The 25153-nt window shown below is 36.9% G+C and overlaps 1 protein-coding gene across 1 annotated transcript in view; it reads left to right on the plus strand.

Annotated features, from left to right (window-relative positions):
- The window catches only part of fsip1 (fibrous sheath interacting protein 1), a 43087-nt gene that overhangs the window by 10485 nt on the left and 7449 nt on the right, over positions 1 to 25153 (plus strand). The window contains exons 8-9 of the mRNA XM_083550506.1: positions 991 to 1152; positions 20120 to 20245. Coding sequence (XP_083406632.1) covers positions 991 to 1152; positions 20120 to 20245 — 288 coding nt within the window. The remainder of the gene's footprint in view (positions 1 to 990; positions 1153 to 20119; positions 20246 to 25153) is intronic.

The raw sequence follows: 25153 nt of genomic DNA on the forward strand, positions 1-25153 counted from the left end.
CAGACTGGGAAAGGCCAATATATGATGGTCAAGTCCCAAAATGTTGGTTGCATATTAATCCACAGAATTCTCTCAATTCTGAAGATGCACTGGCTGTCAGAACTATTTTAAAACACTAACAGGACTGAATCATAAATGGGTCACATAAAACAATGCTCCAAGCTGAGTTAGCAGGTCATTTCATAATTTTATTTTATTTTTCCATTTGATTTCATTTGAAACACAGGTTCTTCCAGTGTAACCATTGTCCAATCCATCCAAATCTGTAATCAAACCAGACTTAGCAATACCACTCTAATAAAATTATAGATAAAGGACACATAGATACAACCATATAGATATGATTACATACTAAAGTTCATCCTATATTTGTAGTCCATCTATTTACTTAATGAATTCACTATTTTACCAAATGTTCATTTCTCTGTGTTGTCATTTATAATTCATCTGTAATGAAGGAAAAATATTTGTATTTTTGTATCTAAAAATATATATTTTTTTAAACAAAAGAATCCACTTAATCTCTGCCACTTTTTACTAACTATTTATTATTCTTCCCAGTTGTATGTGGTACCTGTGTATGTTACTATCAAGACTTGGAAGTCTTAACGTCGAAATCTAAAAATTATTTGAATAATAATAATATGATTATGAGGATGATGATGATGATGATGATGATTACTATTATTATATTCAAATGGCACTGAAAATGTAATACTTGGAATGAACCTGCCTTGTCTAAGTAAAGTGCTCAATCAGGAGTTTAGTAAGGTACAACAGAGATAATCTGCTCAGAGTTTAAAACAATCTAAGAAGAATTTTGTAGCAAGTGTGTAACTTAATAGGCAGCCAGCATAGTTTATATTTACCTGGATTATTGTGCTCTGATTTTGTTTGTTAATAAAGACTAAATCATCAGTCTTTAACTGGATGATAGCTTTTTATTTGAACAATGTTTTGTTTTATGACATTATTCTGTCTTCCTTATAGGCAGATGTTTCCATGTGTTTTGTGTCAGGGACACCGGGTGAGGGTTATACACCTGACGCAGCTGAACTTGAAAAACTCTTACAAATTGATGCTAAACTGCAGCTTCTTCCTGTGGAGGGATTTCTGTCTGTGCAAAGCTCCTATGGTTACTGCTTTTCCCAGGTTAGTGTCATATTCCGATGCACTTGGATTTGCCACGTTTAGGAATTTTGTGTTTTCAGAGGCCCATCAAACTATTATGCTATCTTTATTAGTTAATCTTGGTTGAGAAATAATAATAAAATACAATTAGTACAATAGTTTTTTCTTTTTTTTTAAATATAGCTAACCTCCACAAATTCCTGCATCTCCAATTTGTTCTAGTCCAGAAAATGTGATTTTCAGCCTACATGATATCGGTCTATTTAGTGATTTATTAACATTAGTTTAGCTTGTGAGGACACCACCATAAATTAATCCCAAAAAGAGCCATGTGCATGTTTGCCTTAAAAAACTTTACATGAGAACAATATCTTAAAAACAAAGGGAACAAAACTGTTCTCATTTTCCTTACTTCACTCTTTCCTTCTAATATACCATCTATTGTGTTTTCACAGTGACATCATGATAAAAAAATATATGTTACCACTTTTTGCTGTGCCACTTTCTCTGTGCTTTTCATGGTTTCATAATGTGTGCATAAGTTATGTAAAAATAGTAAAAAAGTTGTCATAGTCCTGTATTTCTGATACCAGTGCACACTTTACAACCCAATCTAATATCGTTTACAGGTAGTGAAGTGTACTAGTCTTTTTATGTAAAAAAAAAAAAAATGTTTTCTCTCTTTTTTGGATTCAGTCTAAAGATTAACATAGGATGATCAAACCCAGATTTAAAATGGAGAGAGTTATGTAACATTGCTATAACCTGGGAGTTACATAACAGTGGCTTAATATTCAAAAAGACTTTCTGACATTCTTTGGTCTGCACAGAATGTTTGAAAATCTGTTAGTCTTTAGAGGTGAAGCTCTATTAGAGTTTACTAGTTTAATAGAGATACTAATGTAATATAATTTGATGTAAAGTTGTCAGGTATTTTGTATTAATACATTCCTATAAGCAGAAAGAAGGTTGTTAGAGATCATCAACTTTGCTCATATGTTTTCCCTGTGGCTAGTACTGGTCATAAGTGTTGTTACATTGCTAGTTAACATTTTACCAAATCCACATCCAGCAACAGCTATCATTCACACAGCTCTCATTAAAAAGTATAGCATTTTGAAACAGCCTCATGCAATAAATTCTAGAGAACATTAACACAACCATATAACTTAAAATAAAAAATAAAATAAAAAAAAAACATAAAAAAAAACTGGTGCTAACCTTGCAATAACTCATAGGAAATTCACAAGTTTTGCTTTAATTAACCTTTGAGGTGCCAAATGAAAATATATAATTCCAGTAAACGCACTTTAATGTCATGTCACAATTAGAATAGATTTTTCAAAATGGAATTCTCCCAAACTTGTGGAGTTTTCTCACGCAATTGTTTCCTAGCCTAGTGCAGTAGCAAAACCTTATGACAGTTTTTTTGGGTAAACTTTGACACTCCTCCTGTTTCTCCATCCTTAAGTCAAGTCATGTAAAGAAGCTTTAATTGTCATTTCAACCATATGTAGCTGATGCAGTACACAGTGATATGAGACAATGTTGCTCCAGAACCCTGGTGCTACATTAAACAACATAAAACTACATAACAGAAAACACAGAGCTAATGACTAGTAAGTATCCTTGCCACATAAAGTGCATCGTGTGCAATTTGTATGTCTTAATGTCCCTAACTGTAGTTACTGAATTACTGAGATTTTTGCCACTGCCCCAGAAATCAGTATATCAGGACAGAGTTGTCAAATTGTCAAGACGAGATGGAGTTGGAAATGGACATAACCAATTCCCAAGTTGCTTGCAAGCAGGTCATCTTTGACAAATGCAAAACTGCAGTATAATGTAAATTTTGACAGTGTATGTTGCAGGCTATAGAACATTTACAGCATGTTGAGAAACCTTTCTTAAGGTTGCAGTAGGGAGTAAAGCTTTAACTTATGTGACTACATTGCTTGCCAGGAAAAAGAAGGCAAGCTCCTTTGTATTGCCAGCAAAAAAAAAAAAAAACAGCAGTTGACACGGGGTTAATTTCTCAGTCCCATTGAGATGAGAAAGTAAGTGCCCTTAGGGGTGTATAAACATAGAGTAACTGGCAGCATCCATGGACCCAATGCAAGATCTGTTAGCAGCAATGTAACAGTGCTGCTTCAAATCTAGAAACAGACTCATTAATTATTTGGCCATTCTCTAAGATTCAGTGCACCCATTGCACATCTAACATCAAAGCCATTGTAACAAAGCATAGCATCGGAATTCAGTGATCTATGACATAAATGAGAAGGCAAGCTTAGCTGGCTCAGATCCCACTGTCAAAGTCTACACAATTCAGCATCAACTGTAAAGCTCTAAATTAAAGACTTGCACAGTTGCATAGCAAAGGTCTTGGTTTCCAAATTTATTCATCTGAAACAACTTATTGTTAATTATTCCTCATTGCCAGACATTAGAAGAACATCCTTGACACTTTGGTCAGATACAGATGATTATGTATTCTGCCACACACAATAACTCCGAGAGTTCCTTTCCATGAGACTCTGACAGATGCAGAGGAGGACATCTCACACATTCTTTTGTATGGTGTATTTCTACAGAAACATACAGGGGGCAAACAGCTCCAACCCCGCAAGTCCACTTATTTTCCACTTATGGAGTCCACTTATTTCCGAACTCAGCATTTTAAGTGTGTACTTACATGGGCCATCTACTCCACCAGTTCAAGGCTTGCTGTTATGTGTGGCAACCCTTTAAAAAACATAAGTAGTCCCAGGTACAATTTTTAGTTATCTTTTAAGTGGTCTGTTGCCTAATATGTGTAAAAACCAAGATATATAAGACATGGTTTGCTACAAATGGTGTTGGAGAACCACTAAAAGCTTCCTCAATTGACATCAATGCCTATTTTCACCAATGTCCTTTTGACTCCATCCATCCATGCCCCAAATTCTAGTAGACAACAGAGATGGAAAGTAATGAAGTACAAATACTTTGTTACTGTATTTAAGTAGACTTTCTGGTATCAGTACTTTACTTCACTATTTATTTTTATTTTTACGTTCATTCATTAAAAATTTTTTTTACACAAATAACTGTACTGTCTACTTCTTACATTTTTCAACCAGACTCGTTACTTTAGTTGTAATCTATTTGGTGAAATTACCCTTTTTTTCTTTTAATTGCACGCCGTTTTCAACACAATAACCTATTTCCTGTCTTTGTGTGTTTTTTTAACCCACCACTGGCGTATCAATTTCTGGCTATCATGCACCACGAAGGCTCGTTTACGAAGCTAATGTTTATTTTTTTTTAGCCTGAATACATTCATTAGGTAACAAAATTGTGAAATTTGTTTTGTGTTATTTGTTTTGTAAAATTACCAAAAAAAATGTTTAAAAAAGGAAAAAGAAGGAGGTACCAAGATGGCAGCGCGATCGGATGCAGCGGCCCCTCTCTTTCCGACATCGGTGTTTACTTTGCATGTTCGGATGCTATTCGTTCATGTTTTTGCATTCTTTACGTCATCTTTGTCCCATGCAAAATACTGTCGCCATTTCCTTTTGGAAATCGAAACAAGGACAAAAAAAATACATATCTTTGACAACACAACACTTGCGAGAGAAAGCAGAAGCGAGGCAAATGCAGAGACATCTGGGCTAGGCTAACAGCTAGCCCACACAGACCCACGATACTATCCTTTATTCTAGCAAACAAAAGATCACTGGATAATAAAGTGGACCACATACAACTTATAAGATATGTGTAGTGTGAGGTGAGAGAATGCTGTGTTTTAATCTTTACCTAGACGTGGTTAAATGACAACATACCGCTCCACTATCCAGCTAGCTGGGATAACATGCTACCGCGCTGACTGTGTCTGTGTTGAGGGAGGTAAGACTCGTGGTGGGGGTGTTTGTGTTTATATCAGTGATGCTCGGTGCACTGTTCTAACGCTTGTATAGTTTATTATTATCAATAATTTATTTCAAATCACTGTGCGGGCTTTAATTGCGCAGATTTAAAGTATTTTCTACCAAAAGTTCATCTGCACATATACTTTCTCACAAGGGGCAAAATACATTTGACTTCGCATACACAAACAACAAAAGAGCATACAAAGCCTCCCCCTCCCCCAACTTTGACTCTCTGACCACATCACCATCATGCTCAGACCTGTGTACAGACCGAAGGTGAGAGTTACCAGACCAACCAAGAAGGAGGTATGTGTGGCCAGAGGGGACGCAGTCCGCCCTTAAAGACTGTTTTGACACAACAGAATGGGACATCTTCAAAGAAGCAGCAACTTACAATGACCACACAGACATAGAGGAATATACTGAGGCTGTTACTGCTTACATCTCAAAGAGCACTGATGACATCACACACAGGAAAATCCTCACTATTCGGCCTAACCAGAAACCATGACTAACAAGAGAAGTACACAAGCTTCTGAGGGTTCGGGACGTAGCCTTTAGAGCCGGTGACACTGCAGACCTAGCAACAGCAAGAGCTAACTTGTTCCATGTAATCAGGAAAGCAAATCACCAATACAGCAATTAAATCTCTGGACATTTCAGCAACATCAGAGACACACAGAGTCTCTGGCAAAGCATCTGAACTTGCCAGAGACTATAAACCCCTACCACGGATCTGTGACAGTGACATATCTCTGCTTAACAGCCTCAACGAATTCTTTGGCCAATGTGACATTCAAAACACCACACAGGCACAGAAGATCCCACCTTTCCCACAGGAGCAGGCTGTGTGTATGTCCCCAGTCAGCGTGAGAAAGACCCTCATGAAGATCAACCCACACAAGGTAGCTGGACCAGACAACATACCTGGGCAGGTTCTAAAGGACTGTGCCAAAAAACTTAAGGATGTACTAACTGACATCTTTAACATTTAACTGATTCTTAACAGTCGTTCCAAAGTGTTTCAAGGCCACCACAATAATTCCAGTCCCAAAGAAGCCCCTATCCATATCTAGCCACAATGACTACCGGCCCGTTGCACTGACCCCCATCATTATGAAGTGGTTTGAGCGACTGATAATGCAGAACATTAAATCCATTGTTCCTCCCTCCCACAACCCATTCAAGTTTGCATATAGAACCAACAGGTCCACGAAGGATGCCATCTCAGCTGCTCCCCATCCAGCCTTTACACACCTGGGCTTCAATGAGTTCTATGTGAGAACGCTGTTCTTGGATTTTAGTTCAGCATTCAACACAATCATCCCCAGCAGCTAATAAACAAGTTAAGTCACCTGGGACTCAACTCCCCTCTCTGTAATTGGGTGCTGGGGATCAAAGAGACCACAAAATGTACAGGTCAGTGAAAAAACATCTAATACCCTCACGCTAAGCGCAGGGGAACTACAAATGTGCATGCTCAGCCTGCTGCTCCTCACCCTGTTGACCCATGATTGTGTATTCAGTTACAGCACCAACCACATTGTCAAGTTCAATTCAATTTAATTCAATTAATTTTTATTTGTATAGCGCTTTTAACAATGAACATTGTCTCAAAGCAGCTTTACACTGATAATGTGGTGATAAAAAATGAATATGTTCTTTATAAGTAAGTTTGTCCCTGATGAGCAAGCCGGTGGCGACTATGGCAAGGAAAAACTCCCTAAGATGGCATAAGCAAGAAACCTTGAAAGGAACCAGACTCTAGAGGGAACCCATTCTCCTCTGGGTTGCACCAAATGTCCATTTATTGCAGATATACGATGTTGCGGGGTGCAGTGATGATGATCAGAAGCAAACTGTAGTCCTAAGTCAATGTAGCCGACTATTGACATTAAGTACAGTCTTACTCCGGAATTCCATGGAACCACCCAAGGCGTTGAAGAGAAACCGTCCCCAGCTGCAAAGAGTGGCCTCCAATCGAAGAATACACTATCCAGAGGCAGGCCTGGACGAAGTGGGAAGATCCACGGAGGGAAAGGAACAGGAACAGTGGTCACTGGAACCTCAGGAGCATGTTTTACTCGACCGAGAGAGAGAGAGAGATAGAGAGAGAGAGAGAGAGAGAGAGAGAGAGAGAGAGAGAGAGAGAGAGAGAGAGAGAGAGAGAGAGAGAGAAGAGGGGTGACAGGAAGAGAGGGATATGGATTATTATGTGTCCTAATTGTTGTATGAAAGATAAGGACACTGTGCAGTTTGGACTCTGGCAAGACTTGTATGGCAGCATAGCTAAAATGGAGAACCAGAAGGACACACCGACATGAGGGATCTCTGGGATAAGAGACGACCCACCACACCACCGTCAACAAACCTTGGTGAACGTGTGAGAGTGAGGGAACGATAGCATACAAATATCCCAGTTCACCAAACACTCTATATCCATGTTCCCTCCAGATCTGCTCCTTTACCTAAAAAAAATCTACTGATAAAAGACTTGACTAAATAAATACGTTTTTAACCTCGACTTGAACACTAAGACTGTGTCTGTCATGTCAAGTTTGCAGACTTATCACCAACAACAAAGAGGCCAACTACAGGAGTAAGGTTAACTGACTGGTCCTGTGGTGTAACAACAACAATCTCTTCCTCAATGTGGGAAAGACCAAAGAAAATGTCATCGACTTCAGAAGAGGACCTCCACAACATCGCCCACTAACCATCATCGGTGCTGCAGTGGAGAGGGTAAGCAACACCAAGTTCATGGGAGTGCATATCTCTTAGGACCTTGCCTGGATAACAAACACAACAGCCCCACGTCCCATCATGTGCTTCTTCTACCGGGCACCATTGAGAGCATCCTCACCAGCTGCATCACTGTGTGGTACAGAGACTGCACTGCCTCCTGTCTGCAACGCATTGTGAATGCAGCCAACAAGTTTACCGCTGTGTCTCTGCCCTCCCCTATAAACATATACCAGACCCACCTCACTAGCAGAGCTATCAGCATAGCTGCTGATGAATCACACCCATTAAATCTCCACTTCAGCCTCCTGCCTTCAGGGAGAAGTTACTAGAGCCTCCAGGCTCGCTCCACAAGACTTTCAAACAAATATCAGGCTGTCAGGATGCTGAACTCTGTCCATTACCTCCCCCCTCTCCCACCTACTCCTGAACTCTAAGCATATACCGCTCACACCACACTTCTTCATTGCACATAAGACACTTTATACTCTCTGCAGAATTCTGCACAGAAGGACATGTTTACAACCACATATTTAAAAACTTTTACATGTACAAATTCTTTTAAATCTGACTGTTGCACTATTACACATTACAGTCTTTTTGTACTTCTGTCAGACCACTGCTATCTGTCTTGCACCTTACAAACACCTTTATACTTAATACTGTTTTTTTTTTTACATATACTAGGATGTACATTTGCAACTTACACATTCAGATATTTACGAGAGATATATTCACCCGGCTATTTATTACAAGTTTACTGCTCTTTCCTCATACAAAATCTGTTTTATATTGCACTGACTGCTTATACAAAACTTTATATATTGCATTGACAATGGAAACACTTGATGAAAGAGAAACGAAACGGTATTTTGATTTCTCTGTATGTCTGTACATATGGTGGCATTGACAAAAAAAACAAACTTGACCCTTAAACCTTGATATGATGTAAGGTCCAGTTACCAGCATGACACTAAAACAGGTAGTTGTGTTGGCTACTTTTTACTTAAGCACCCTAAGTATATTTTCTCACCTTCCAAAATTTTGTTGAACAATCTGGTTAAAAACTCCACTGTTATCTCTCCTAAACATCTACACGCTTCTACTGGTATGTCATCTTGTCCAACCAACTTTTTACTCTTCATCCTCTTAATAGCTACTCTCACTTCCTCCTTACTAATCCTTTGCTCCTCCTTCTTCTTGAAACAAGTATTTACCACCGCCATTTCAATAGAATTCAATTCATTTTTATTTGTATAGCGTTTTAAACAATGAACATTGTCTCAAAGCAGCTTTACACAGATAATGTGGTGATAAAAATGAATAAGATGTTCTTTATAAGTGTAAGTTTGTCCCTGATGAGCAAGCCGGTGGCGACTTCTCCATCCTTTTAGCAAAATCTACCATCATCTGCCCTTTCACATTCCTTTACTTACGGCCATCTCTACCCATAACCTCCTCCTCACCTCTGTTTCCTTTACCAACATGGCCATTGCTGACTTGGCCACTCAAGGCTTACTCATGAGTTTCTACTGATGGATGAAGCTTCCCTGTTATGTCTCTCATGTCAAGTTCTCTTGAATAATAAACACATCTTGTTGGACTGTGTATTTATTTATTTATTTTTTTACGATACTGCTAGGAAACGATTTTATTGTAATTATTGATAATATATATAAAATAATTTATTGTAGTGTAGAAATGACTAATGTGTAAAATGCAGGAAAGCATCTGGCATGAAGGCATGTGGACTTCCAGTAAGGAATGTGGACAGGAAATCTAACAGCAGGAGGCACTCTACTATCTACATCAACAGAAATGAAGTAGATCTGATCTTCAGCTTTAAGTTCTTGGGAGTCCACATCTCTGTTCTGTCCTGGCACCAGAACACTTCAGCTTTTGTTAAGAAGGTGCAACAGTGTCTACTCTTCTTGAGGAGACTTAAGAAAGTTTATCTGTCCTTGGGATTTTAACTAGATTTTATTGCTTCCTCATTGAAAGCATCCTAACTAACTCCATCATATTTTCGTATGGCAGTTCCACAGTGTGTGAATGGATAGCTCTTCAATGTGTGGTCAAAACTGCCCAATGTATCACTGGCCCCCAAATACCTGCCACTGACCACCACCACCTGTCAGTGATTTTTGCGGAAACATGGTGCATGGCCAGATTAGTCTGTCAGAAATCACTTGTGGGTGACTAGGTGAGTGAGGACCCAAATGCAGGATGCACACAGGTAGTAAGGAAAACAGGCTTTAATGGGGCACAGGCAAAAACAGTTCAATAAACAGTCCAGGGTCATAAACACAAGCAAACAGGGCAAGGCAGGAAGAATCAAAGCCAAATCCTGAAAACGATCCAAAAAATCCAAAAGCCAGCAAACTAAGCAAAAGGGCAGAGCAAAAACACAAACCACAAAACCAGTCCAAGGTTCAAAACCAGAGGCAGGGCAGAACAGGGGTCAGGGTCAGGGTCAGGATCAGGAACAGGAACAGGAACAGGAACAGAATAAAGATCAGGCAGGGTGGCAAGAATAATCCCAGGGACTATAGGAAGCCAGTGAGATAATCTGGTGCTGAGCTAAAGTCTTTGGTGTCCTTAAATACCAGGAGGCGCAGGAAAAACGACCTGAAAGAGCACGCCACATGCCCGGAAGGTCCTGACACCACCACAGCAGATCACACAACATCACCATGAACTCATCATATCCCAGTCTTAAACTTTTTAACCTCCTTCTAACAAGAAGGAGATATAGGAACATACACACCAGAACCAGCAGGATTCAGGGCCAGTTTTTTGATAATTTAATAAGAACAATTTTATCGAATTTTTCCATGAATTGAATTTTATTTAATTAATTTAATTACTGCAAATTTAATTTAATTAGTATAATAAAAAGTGTATTGCATTTATTTGAATTTTTATTTTATTTTTATAGATTTTGTCTTTATTAAGTATTATAAACTATTATTATATAGATTATTTTAAATAATTTTTTTTATATTATATTATTATAACCAAGCTGGCATTATTATTAAATATTTTATTAAAATTTTTTAAATGTAAACTGTTGTTCACAAATGTTAATAGTAATAAACTGTGTTAATATAAAATGGCAAGCCATTTGTTTTGCATTTCCTCCCCCTATCTATCTATCTATCTATCTATCTATCTATCTATCTATCTATCTATCTATCTATCTATCTATCTGTCTGTCTGTCTGTCTGTCTGTCTGTCTGTCTGTCTGTCTGTCTGTCTGTCTGTCTGTCTGTCTGTCTGTCTGTCTGTCTATCTCTATCTATCTATCTATCTATCTATCTATCTATCTATCTATCTATCTATCTATCTATCTATCTATCTATCTATCTATCTATCTATCTATCTATCTATCTATCTATCTATTCTATCCATAGATGATTAAAACCATTTGAGTAACCTAGTGAACCCTTGCTGTCTCTCTCACTGGCCAGAAGTACATTTCTGGGCTGTTCCATCATTGCACGTTACTTCCAGAAAATCTGACGGAATTGCTTTTGGAAGGGTTTGGTTAGATTTGTTTCAGACAATGGAAACATTTAAAATGCTTTCTAGCTTAACTCTTCTCAAGATTTCTGTCAGATTTTAACCCTACCATATGTTGTCAGTCAGACGTGTGAGGCCGAAGCCATGTTTCCATGCTCTTGTATAGGAACACAGCTAGAGTTTCTTCTGCCTGGAACAAAAGAGCATGTCTGGGCTTGAAGTAAATTTTCCGAAGTCATTTAATTAAATAAGAAACTTGAAATGCAGTTAGCACATCCCGAAAAGAGAAACTCAATAAAACCACTATTGCACATGATTTTTTAAGTATATTGTTTCTAGTATTTATTATGTTGCATTTTGAGCTAGTCAGCATTTGCTGAGAGCATCAAATTTCACAGATTGTAAAATAAAGTAAGCAATATTTCTTTTGAAATAGAAATACAGTATGAAAATTTCTTTTTCGAGGAAAGGTGTAAATGCTAATCTAAAAAATACTTTGGCTAAAGTATGAAAAACTGATGTATGAAAAACACAGAAAGAAAGATAAACTGCAAAGAATATAAAAAAAACTGCATGGAAAAAAAAAAGCTAAACTATTATTAAATAGTGCATTTATTTAAATTCATTTCATTTAATTAAGCAAAATTAAAGAATATAAACATAAAAAAATAGGGTTAGGGTTAGGGTTGATTAATTAGAAAGATTGATTAGAACCTTATCAGAACCTTATTAGAACCTTCTTTATCACCGCTGCTTTTAAAGCTGCTTTGCATTTTTAAAAGCGCTATACAAATAAAAATTAATTTGTTTGACATTAACAAAACAAAAAGTAGGAAAAAATACCTAGTCATTAGAATATTAAGCATACTATGCAGGTAACTTGTACTTGGCAATATCTACACTGCATCCAGAAAGTGTTCACATGGCTTTACTTTTTCCACATTTTGTTATGTTACAGCCTAATTCCAAAATTAATAAAATTCATTATTTTCTTCAAAATTCTGCAAACTTTACCCCATAATGACAACGTGATGTGTGTTTTAGAATGTTTTAAAATAATAATAATAATTAAAAAAAAGCTATTGCTCAAAACCTTGTTGAAGCACCTTTGACACCAATTACAGCCTCAAGTCTTTTTGAGTATGATACTACAAGCTTGGCACACCTATTTTTGGGCAGTTTCTCTTGTTCTTCTTTGCAGAACCTCTATCATGTTTCTTTTACTGAGTAGTGGCTTCCATTTTGCCACTCTACCATACATGCCTGATTGGTAAAGTGCTGCAGAGATGGTTGTTCTTCTGTAAGGTTCTCCTCTCTCCACAGAGAAATGCTGGAGGTCTTTCAGAGTGTTCATTGGGTTCTTGGTCACCTCCCTGACTTAGGCTTTTCTCCCCTGATCGCTCAGTTTGGCTGGGTGGCCCGCTCTGGAAAGAGTCTTGGTAGTTCCAAACTTCTTCCATTTATGGATAATGGAGGCCACTGTGCTCATTGGGAATTCAGTGCTGCACAAATATTTTTCTGTACCCTTCCCCAGATCTGTGCCTTGATACAATCCTGTCTCTGAGGTCTACAGACAATTCCTTAGACTTTATGGCTTGGTTTGTGCTCTAACATGCACTGTTAACTCTGGGACCTTATGTAGACAGGTGTGTGCCTTTCGAAATCTTGTCCAATCAACTGAATTTACCAAAAGTGGACACCAGTCAAGTTGCAGAAACACCTCAAGATGATTTGTGAAAACAGGATGCACCTAAACTCAATTTTGAGTGTCATGGCAAAGGCTATGAATACTTATGCACATGTGGGGAAAATAATAAATTTAATCCATTTTGAAATAAGGTTGTAACATAACAAAATGTGGAAAAAGTGAGGTAGTGTGAATACTTTCCACATGCATTCTATGCCAATGGCTAACTTGTACTTGAATGACAGTTGAGAGGCAAGTTGTTATAAATAAAAGCTGGAAAATGACTAAAACAAGGCAATATTTATAGACATATGTAGCATACATATATTACTGACATAACCTGACCAGGGGAATTTAGTTGACCTAGACAAAAGTTTCTCAGAATAGTGTAATCAAGCTTATTAAAGGGAGTAAGACTAGATTTGATACTGTATATATACACTGTATGTATATATAAGCAGCTGAGTTACCAAAGACATTACATTTACAAGGCACCGTTTAGCCTTCTGTCCTTGTTGTTACACCTCTTACAATTTAGATGAATTAGCTGCTTATTATGGTTAACTTTACAGTTGCAAATGCAAATGCAGTGGATGAGTCTTAAATGAAAGAATAGCTTACTATTTCCCAACCTTGTAAGTTAGCCATGTATAACATGTGCCATGGAGATCTGTTACTGCTGTTGTAGCATTTCGGTGCAGCCGTAGCATGCCAGGAACTCTGACTTGGAAAACACTCTTCTGAATGTCAGCATATGGTCACCACATGGGCAGAGACGTAAAGAGGGGCTTGTTTTGGTGGTAAAAAGTACTGGCTTATCTCCTTCTTCATTGTAAAAAAACGTCTGGCAATTCTGGTGAATTCAGTAAAAGCACACTTGTGTTTTGCATAAGTGGTATAACAACAACAAAACAACCATCTTTATTTATTTTGGATTTTCTTTAAATGTCTCCTTTGTTATTAGTTTATCATTTGCTTCATTCTGTAAGTGTAGTGTTTCAACTAAACAGAAACATATAACAGTAATTGTAGCACAAAAGGCAGATTTTTAGTATGCCATAATGGGATCCCATATCAATACAGGATTATAATGAATGTAGAATTTTGTAAAACACAAATTACATTACATGTTCTAAAATATATAAGTACTCCGTAGTATTATATATATATATATATATATATATATATATATATATATATATATATATATATATATATATATATATATATAAATTAAAAAAAAAAAAAAAATATATATATATATATATATATATATATATATATATATATATATATATATATATATATATATATATATATATATATATATATATATATATATAAAAATATATATATATAGAAGAATAAAGCTCAATATGTTCTGTGATTTGTATTTTAAAGACAAAACAAATGTTAGGATTATTTATGCAAACATAATTTAGAACAAAAGTAAGAAAGCAAGTATGGAGTATGATATCCTTATTACATTACCGTTCTTCTTTCACAAAGATTATAAAGTCTTTTGTTGAATTTTGCTTAGCCAGTGAGATGTTGAAACATAGGTCATAAATCTTACATTTATTTTTGGATTGAAGAATGTGCAGTTGAGTGGGTTTATTTGCGCTTTTGTGTTTTCCACATGCTTTGTGTGTTTTTTTGGGTTTTTTTTGTTTTTTTGCTATCCCTCTGGTTTTGATCTGTTAAAAAGATGTGCTTATCCAGACTAACCTCAATCTCCAAAAGCAGTTACAATGCCCAAGCTGATATTCTAATACTCCAGTAATATTTGGCCATCACAGTACCATCTGTGATTGAGATTTGTGAGCACTGTTTATTTATTTATTGTGAGGAAACCCTTTAGCTGTTAATTTCTACAATACTTCCCAGCATTTTCAGTAACCATTTTATCCTGGTCAGGGTCATAGTGGATCTATAACAGTCGGTATGAGGTAGAAATACTTAAATAGGACACCCCTTGTTACACACACACGCACACACACACACACACACACACACACACACACACACACACACAAACAAACACACACACACACACACACACACACACACACACACACACACACACACACACACATTTGCTTACAAGTAGTAGCATGTATAAACTACAATAAACTGTTTAAATTTGACCGTTTATATATCAACCTAAGTTTGTGTCATCAGCTGTTTGTAGTGTTTCTTTTCTGTTGAAGTTAGTGTTGAAGTTTTGTATATGATATCAATGCTGGATTCCACAGCTTTAGTATAGCCACTGGAAAGGATTGTATGTAGAAGAGTTTTGGGTGAGATCCTCCTTCCACGTGGCAGTAAGTGAAAGCCCAGAAGTGGAGGGGCAGACTATATGACTCATGCTGCCTCTGTTTTTGTTAGAGCTATGCCAAACTTCCAGAGCTCAGTTTACATAGTCTGATTGTGGGGGCACATGGCACTCCATAGTTCTTTGCTATAAAGTTCAAAAAACAGTTTTTCACACTGTTACTGCTTTAATGACCACAATATCCATAGCTTCACATTGTTTTGTACAAAACATCTAATATTATAATTATTTTGTTGCATAATATCTAGAAGTCTTCTAGAAGGTCTTCTAAAATGCATTTAATTGTGTTTGCAGTAAAGAACACACTGTAATGTTATATTTGATAAATAGTTCCTCCTCACAGAGCATAATATTTGTAGCTAGTAAATGTTTTGATGTTTTGATTGGATGTTTTGATATTATTAGTGACAGTTTTGATTATCCTTTTTAAATATTAATTCAATTCACTACAATCATTGGTAGATGCACTTCTTTGAGTCTTTGCATCTTTTAGATATGTATTTGTTGTGTTGAATTATAAAATATTAGAAATTGTTGTGCAATAAACATGTACACTGTGCCGCATTTGTAACATATGTATTAACACCTAGTGCTAACATTAGTGTCTAGAATCATGATCTAACACATGTCAGCTGAGAAGCAGATTTGCAAAGATGTTAACAATGTGTTATCTCCTCCTAACATAATGCAATATCAGACACTGCCTGTTATGCTTGGGGAAAAGCAACAGGAAGTTACTTTGAAGTGCTCTTATTTTAATTTATTTGTCTCTTACAGCACATGTGTGAGCAGTAAAACAAAGTAAAACACTTGTGGTTAGATAGTTGTTAGGAGTACATTATACACCCCATTTTGGAATCTGGGTCATGCAGTTAGGCCTGCAATCAAATATAAATCTGATCTCTGTTTTACTTTTTTAATACCTTTAGCCAAAATGTAAGTAAAACTGAGACAATACAATGAAAACAATGAAAACCTAGAGATAAGCAATCAAAGGTTGCTTTTTGATCCAAAATTTGCTATATGCTGGTTCAATATTTAAGTTCACAACATTCTGATCAATACATACTGTGTTCTGCCTGGTTTTGCTTTTCATGAGAAAGCCATTTGGACCTGATAACTTGAGCGCTAAAAGAAGTGCTTGATGTAATTCACTTTGAATTTTTTAGTGGAAAGAAGCTGTAACAGCCTCAGCTAGTATCCCCTACTATAAAACTGCATTAAGCCTAATATAAGATTTTTTATCCAATTCTTAAAAGTTTCTCTTTTGTATTGATAATTTTAGGCCTTAAAATGTATTATGTTTATTAATGACCAAAATTATCTGACACTAGAACAAGGCTATAACAGGTTTGAATTTAGTACAACTTAATAGATTTACCATAGGATATTATAATCGGAAAAAGCCTTTTTTTCTTCTTTTTTTAAAAAACACTATGTTCTGAACTATTTTTAAAAGCGTTAAAGGGTTTAACATATTTAAACTTTAAACACCTTTATTTTAAAGGATTACAGAATGCTAAAGCATTACAACAGGAACTAATATATTAAGAATGTGTTTTGTTAAAGCAGCTTCAAGTAAATTTATTTAAATTATTTGTAAAAAGTAATCTTGATGTTTATGTTGGCATGGCCTCTTTGTACATGGGAAAATTTTTATAAAGCATATATTACACAGGATTCTTGTAAATTTTAGGTTAAGGTTTAAATTTAGACATCTTTCCCTTGCTTTATGAGACAATAAATTGCCACAAGGCCTCTTTAAATATGGGTGTTGAATAAGAAACATTACATTACAGCCAGCTATATAAAAAGAATGGGTTAGGGTTAGGGTTTTCATTGTTTAATTATTCATTTTGGATTTCTTTTTTTTTACTTTATAAAACAGCATATTAGTAGCCCAATACATAACAGCCCCAGTAAGTAACACTTTACTTGATATTAATATTTTGGTTGCATATCACTTACCTTACTTGTGGCAATAGTGGTCTGAAGCAATTACGACAGAAATGGTCATATTAATTGCAATCCAAACCCAAATTCATGTTCGGTTTTGTTACTGTCTGATAATTGATTCGGCAAGTATAAAATTGTCCTTTTTTCTGGACCGTGTCCTTTGTTAAGTTTTTACAGTGTGTTTTGGGCCATTGTCATGCTGCATGATAAAGTTCCTTCCAATTTAACTGAATCCGAATTCATTCTGTTGCTACCATATAAAGACATCACCAATAAAGATTAGTGAGCCTGTTCCAGGTCTACCCATTCTAAGCAATCCATCACTTTCCATCACTTTGGTAAAAGTTCATCTTGGTTCCAGAGCTTTTGTGGCTCATCTGTTTGTTTGTTTTTCAAATATAAACGTTGCCTTCCAGCACTTACTTATCAGAAGTGGTTTGCATCTTGTGATATAGCCTCTATATTTATGACATGGATGTCTTATTTGAGTGATAGTTTGTGATTCCTTCACCCAATGGATGTTATTAGTGATTTCAATGCTGGTTTTTCACAGATCTCACAATCATTGCTATTTATTGACTAGCATTTGCTCCTCTTGACAGACATTGGGTTTGGAAACAGCTTTTAAACTGCTTGTAGCCACTCAAATACTCTAGATTTAAACCATTTTATACCAGTGCCTGACGATACTAAAGGAAAAACATCGGTTCATTCAAACTTTTGTTTGATCCTAGAAAATACTTTGATGTCAATTAATGTAACAATTTTAACTGATGTCATGAATAAGCTATATATTTGAACTTTGTGCTCGTTTGATTTCTTGAAGGTCCTGCTTCATAGTATGTGTGTGTGTGTATATATATATATATATATATATATATATATATATATATATATATATATATATATATATATATATATATATATATATACACATACACTGGCGATCAAAATTAGAGAACAATTTATAAACAATTGAACAATTCTGAAATAATGTCATCTTCACTGCTCAACAGTTGAAGGAGTTTTTGTCCTGTCTATACCATGCTACCAGAACACCTTTTCCACAAAATAACTAAGGCATTTAAAAAAAAAAAAACATTATTTAGCAGAAAACAAAAAATTAGAGAACAACAATGACTTTAGCATGTAAAAAGTAAACAAAATTTTCTGAAGGTTACAACAGTCAGCAATTAGTAGGAAGTGTACAGGCCTTTGCTCTGAATGACTTTAGCATATCTGCGGCCACAGGACAGCACTCGTCTCTCACACTGCTCTGGTGTGATTTTGGTCCACTCTTCTTCCAGTCTCCTCCACAGTTCGGTGACTGTAGTGGGTTTCTTTGTCGCCATGGATTTTCCAGAGGTTCTCTATTGGGTTGAGATCAGGAATCTGGGCATGCCATGTCATTATTTCAATGTTTTCAGTTTCAAGGAACTGCTTTACCCGTTTTGCTGTGTGACATGGAGCGTTGTCCTGCATGAACACTGCGGGCTGATTGGGTGATGAACGCAGGGAAGGAACAATATGTTGTTGAAGAAGGTTCTGATAAACATTTGCATTCACTCTGCCATGTAGCTGTATAAGAGGCCCAACTCCTGCTGCAGAAAACATGCCCCAAACCATGACACTTCCTCCTCCACTTTTCACTGACATCTTTACACACTTTGGGTTCAGTCTTTCTCCAGTTTGTCGCCGAACATAATGTTTCCCATCGGACCCAAATAAATTAAACTTGCTTTCATCACTGAAGTGAACTTTGGGCCAGTTCTCCTCTGTCCACACAACATGCTCCTCAGCAAAGCTTAGTCTAGCCTTTTGATTCTTTCTGCTAATGAGAGGTTTGGTCACTGCAGAGTGGGCTTTTAGTCCAAATGCTCTTAAACGTCGAGACACTGTATGACGAGACAGATCCTTACCCTGTTCAGCGCTGAACTGGTGAGCAATTCCAGCTGCAGTGTGGAAACGATTGCCCATTGAGATCCTCCGCAGTATCCTGTCCTCTCTTGTATTTGTCTTCCGTGGACGACCAGTCTTCTTGGCGGACTTGAATGAGTTTGTGATGTTGTAAAGATTCAATATTCTTGAAATCACAGATTTCAAGAATATTGAATCTTTACAACATCACAAACTCATTCAATATTCTTGAAATCTGTGATTTCAAGAATATTGAATCTTTACAACATCACAAACTCATTCAATATTCTTGAAATCACAGATTTGGAATGACCAACTTGTCTTGCTATGGCTGATAGGGTCATCCCTTTGGCCTTCATCTGGACAACCTGCTGTCGGAGGCTTTCAGTCACTTTAGAACGGCCCACCATCTTGCAGAGTCAGTGAAACTGGAAGTTAGGCAGCCAGTTCAATAGGGGTTGACAGATATTCAAGGAAATTAGCACCAGGTACCAGATTAACACCAATAACTGGGAGGTATCTGAAAGTGTTCTCTAATTTTGATCAGTGTTTTTTCTGCAAAATAATGTTTTTTTTTTTTAATGCCTTAGTTAATTTGTGGAAAGGGTGTTCTGGTAGCATGGTGTAGACAGGACAAAAACTCCTTCAACTGTTGAGCAGTGAAGATGACATTATTTCAGAATTGTTCAATTGTTTATAAATTGTTCTCTAATTTTGATCGCCACTGTATATATATATATATATATATATATATATATATATATATATATATATATATATATATATATATATATATATAAAATGAATTATATATATTTATATATATATATATATATATATATATATATATATATATATATATATATATATATATAAAATGATTAATTCTGATAATCGTATAAATCTACTGAATTTTAGGACAAAAACGCTGGAGAACTGGGCGAGAGGGTCCTGCAGGACATGAAGGAGTTGAGAGAACAGAAGGTGGTTCTGTGTGAAATCCAACAGCAGCTGCAGCTCCACACAGAAAGACAACACCCATATGTGAGTTCAGAGAGGATTTGCTTCCATCAAACTAGGGGAAACACACACAGAGCCACACCAGACACTTGCACTGTTAACATGTGATGAATGTAATGAAATTGTAATTTCCTAAGTGTAGTAGTTGTAAGACAAAATGCGGATATAGGTTTTATTCTTATATAGATAAGAACTTAAAGCAAAGGACACACCAAGCTGCAGTCGGCCTTCGGGAAATGTTTTGGGGTTTTGAGCATTGATCAGCTTTAGTTTTTTCCACATTGTTGGTTCTAGACGGATGTCGTTGTAGTGGCTAATTCAAACAAGAACAAATATATTCAGTAAAAGGAAGAATACTCTAATTAAAAACAAAAGACTGAGTACAGAATCCAGGGTTGTGATGTCAAAGCTTTAGGCTTTATTCCCACAGAAACAAAGTAGACCATCACTTCCAAGGTTACAGCACAAATACAGCCTGTACGATACTTTTTAATGATCTAATGGTGGCTGAGACCTTTCCTCTTTGTTTTAAAAAAAAGATAATCAGCAGAAACAGAATATGAAATTAATAATAATATAAACAGAAACTGTGAATGTGAAATGTGATACATTAATAAGACTGAAATAAAATAAACAAAATGAGATAAAAAGGCTGCCACTCTTGGGCCCTTGAGCAAGGCCCTTAACCCTCTATGCTCCGGGGGTCCCTTGCGGGGAAAATATCAAGGTCTGTGACGTCGGAGTGACGTGGGGCCGCCTTCCCGTGGGCTCACCACCTGCAGGAGGGACCGTAAGGGATGGTGCTGTGAGGATTGGGCAGCAGTCGAAGGCGGGGGCCTGCTTAGACTGCTGCCCCCGCAACCCGAATTACGGATAAGTGGGAGAAAATTAATGAATGAATGACTGAGATAAAAACATAACCATGTCAAATGGGATAACAATACAAAAATGAGAAAAAAATAAGAGAACTCCCGATTGGCTATTTATTTTAGTGAATAAGCATACAAGAACAAAAACGGAACACGCTTGTTGCCATTCTTGTTCTTGTCTTTGCAACATAGCAGACATGATTGAAAAATGCTACATGAATCTGTTAGTAGTGATCATTGACATCAGTTGTCATGGCTAATTGATACTTCATACACTATTTGTAAAATGTGTGCACTGTGTGTGCAAATGCGTCTTCATCACTTTGGTTGGTATCAGATGCGCCTAATAAAAATAAAGTTGCAGCACAATTGATTAAATCATGCCAAAAATGAACCCTTTACTGTCTACACATGTTTTACCACTAGTGGAACTGCTGGTAGGGTGAAAAGGCCCTAATTTACACCAGATTCTCAAATCAAAATGTAATCCACTAAAAAGAAAACGATTTCCTTTAAAAAGAAAACTTCTTTACCTTTATATATATATATATATATATATATATATATATATATATATATATATATATATATATATATATATATATATATTAAAGTTTAAAGTGTCTTCTCTTTGGGATCAGAAGTGAGGGTAAAGGAAAAGGGGAATAATGTTGAAGGGGAATAGTTTTCTGGTGAGAAAAGGAGGTGAGAAGTGGCTGGATCGGGAGAAGGAGCGGAGCGTTCCCGCCACGATCCAATGTATCAGGTCCCGTCGGGCGGCTGGCTCTGCCACCATTACCAGGGGTCAGGGTCTTCCTGCCGCATGGCTGAGGAGTCATTCCTCACTGACTAGGCGTTGCGCGGGTCCGGCGGGAATTCCTCTTTCGCATCTTTGGTCTGTAGACTGTAGTGGGAGAAAGAGGGGGTAAGAGCCGCCATTAATCGGGAGCCCGAGGTTCTCAAACTCACTGTCCTTTCAGCTGCCTTTTATATACGATTTGCCGGCTTTGAAGACAGTGATGACCCACCACTCCAATTGAGCTCCAGCCATGTCTCGTAAGGATACCACGCCTACTTGTTTGTTGCGCTGGGCTGCAAGGGTCTGTGGGGTCGCTTTCATGATGGAAAACTGCCGTTCTTCCCAGTTTATGAAGGGAGGGCATATCTTTTTTGTGCGAGCGGGACAGAACCTTGCGGGAGTGGGACTGAAAAGTCAGGTCTCCAGGAGAGTGTCTTTCTAATAAGCCTGGCATTATATAACAGTCAGACAAAGCTTCTCTAACTAAACATGCCTTAAAGCCTACTTAATTCAGTTGTTCCTGCAAATTATACATGTACATTCTGATATACCTGTAGTGTGCAAATATTAACTGTGGATTGACTCAACATAGACTATATTGAATAATAAAACCCTTGAAATTTAAGGACAATTTTATGTATTAGCAAGTCTTATTGTAGATAATGGCATTATTGTCCAAAGCCATGCTTGGGAAAACAACCTTAAACATGGTCTCTAATCATGTCAGGTTTATAGGCTTCAAAGCAATATTATTCCCTATTTGTTTGTTGATTTGTTTGTTTTAGTTTTATTTGTATAGTACTTTAATAAAACAAATCATCACACAGCAGTTTACAGAAATAAATTAAGAATATACATTATACATTTATAAATGTCCCCATTAGTTTATCCCAAATGAATGTGTGTGTGTGTGTGTGTGTGTGTGTGTGTGTGTGTGTGTGTGTGTGTGTGTGTGTGTGTGTGTGTGTGTGTGTGTGTGTGTGTGTGTTTTACAAAATTACACCAGACTTTGTGAGCTTCTTCAATTTGCATAGGTCACAGTTTGGTTCACTTGGAAGTAATCTTAGTGTGTATGCACCAACCCCAACCAGGCAGTTTCTCTGAGCATTGTTGATAGTTTCAACCCCAGCAAAACAGAACTGCTGGTCATCCCAGGTGATTCATCTCCAGGTCAAGATCTCCAAATAACTCTTCATGACTCTCTGCTCTCCCCTTCAGCCACTGCTCATATACTTGGGGTAACTATGGACAATGAACTGTCCTTCTTCCCACATGTCGCTAATGTTGCTCGTTCTTGTCGATTTCTTCTCTATAACATCCGAAGGATTTGACCATTTCTGTCCACACAGGCTGCCCAGGTACTTGTTCAGTCTCTTGTCATTTTAAGACTTGACTACTGCAACTCTCTGCTGGCAGGTCTTCCCCTGAACGCTATTCATTCACTGCAAATGATCCAAAACGCAGCTGCACGACTTGTGTTCAATCTGCCCAAGTTCTCCCACACCACCCCACTGCTGCGCTCCCTTCACTGGCTTCCAGTAGCTGCACGTATCAGATTCAAAACACTGATGCTTGCCTACAAGGCCAAAAATGGACCAGCACCATCTTACCTCAGTGACCTCATCACATCTCGCACTGCACCACGCTGTCTGAGATCCTCCAGCACTGCTCGACTGGTACCACCTTCTCTTAGAATGAGAGGTAAGTACACTTAAAGGCTCTTCTCTGTTCTGGCACCGAGGTGGTGGAATGAACTTCCTCTAGATGTCCGTACAGCAGAGTCCCTGACTATCTTCAAGCGACGACTGAAGTCCTACCTCTTCCTGAAATACTTAAATTAGCACTTTCCATGTTTGTAGAATTCAAGAGTTATATATTTATATTAAGTTTGTTATCTTGTGTACCAGTGTAGATTTATTCATTACTAGAGACCCCAAGCACTTTTGTACGTCGATCTGGAAAAGGGCGTCCGCTAAATGCCGCAAATGTAGTTTAGTTACAGAAGAGCCTAGCTTTATCCTATAATCCTAATTACACACAGAGAGTCAAAAGCTTTGTACTTTTCAGCTGGTTATATAGTCAGACTTTTTTTTTTTTTTTTTTACAATGTAATAGAGGCAACCTTTTTAAAATGTTTAGAATTATTATTGGTTTATGGTCAAACGTTATATTCCATGCAGTGTGCTTTACATTTCTTATCATTTGTAGCACAAGGTGTCAGATTTCTGATTTAATCGTATTCATATGATGTATGCATGCATGGAATACAGGTGTTAAAACCCTTTTTTAATAAAAAAGGTGTTTTGTTAAAAGCAAAGCAAAGACATCTAAGTTCATTTCAACATTAATCCCAATAAGAGGAACATTTAACAATATTATATTATTATATTTCAAATTTCCAATAAAAGTAGGGCTACCACTGACTTGATTCTGTTGTTCTAAAAGTCACTTGCTTTATTTAAACAGTATATAGGGGACATTATCATCCTGGAATATGGGACCATTATCAGGAAATTGTGGTAGCTTGGGCTAGTAAAATTGTCTCATGTTTGTTGGCTGTTGATCATGCAAAGCAATCACTTGATGTAATACTTTCCATAATATGGCTGCCCATTCCATTATGAATCCCCTGTGTACAGACTGACTGAAATCGGAGAACCTTAGTGCAAGTGGCCAGAAGAAACCTACTTTCAAAAAGGCCATATTACAGCCCTAATTCCAAAAAACGTTAGGACGCTGTTTAAGATTTTTATCTCATAAACTTGTTTTTTATTCACAGTAGAACATAGAAAACATATAAGATGTTTAAACTGATGAAATATAAATTTTTAATGTCAAAATAATGTAATTCTGAATTTGATGGCTGCTACACATCACAGTAAAGTTGGGAGAGGGGCAACAATAAGATGGAAATGCAAGTTTTACTAAAGAGAAAAAGCTGGAGAGACATTTTGCAACTAATTAGGTTAAATTAAAACAGGTCAGGGTAAAGTAAATCTTTGAGCTTCAGAGTCTCTCAAAAGTGAAGATGGGCATAGGATCACTAATCTGCAAAAAACTGCATCTACAAATTGTTGAACAATTTAGACTAAGGTTCCCATTTTATCTTATTACCCAGGACTTTTGGGCAGGTAGAATTCTGTGTCAGACACAAATAGTACAACATTTCCCTCCTGAAACTATAGAAACTGGTCTCCAGATTTTCCATGGTCTTTATTTAATACTAAATTTTAAATGAGCATTTCTATAGGGAATCCAAAGCAC

Source organism: Silurus aristotelis, assembly GCF_946808225.1.
Source record: "Silurus aristotelis genome assembly, chromosome: 9".
NCBI lineage: Eukaryota > Metazoa > Chordata > Actinopteri > Siluriformes > Siluridae > Silurus > Silurus aristotelis.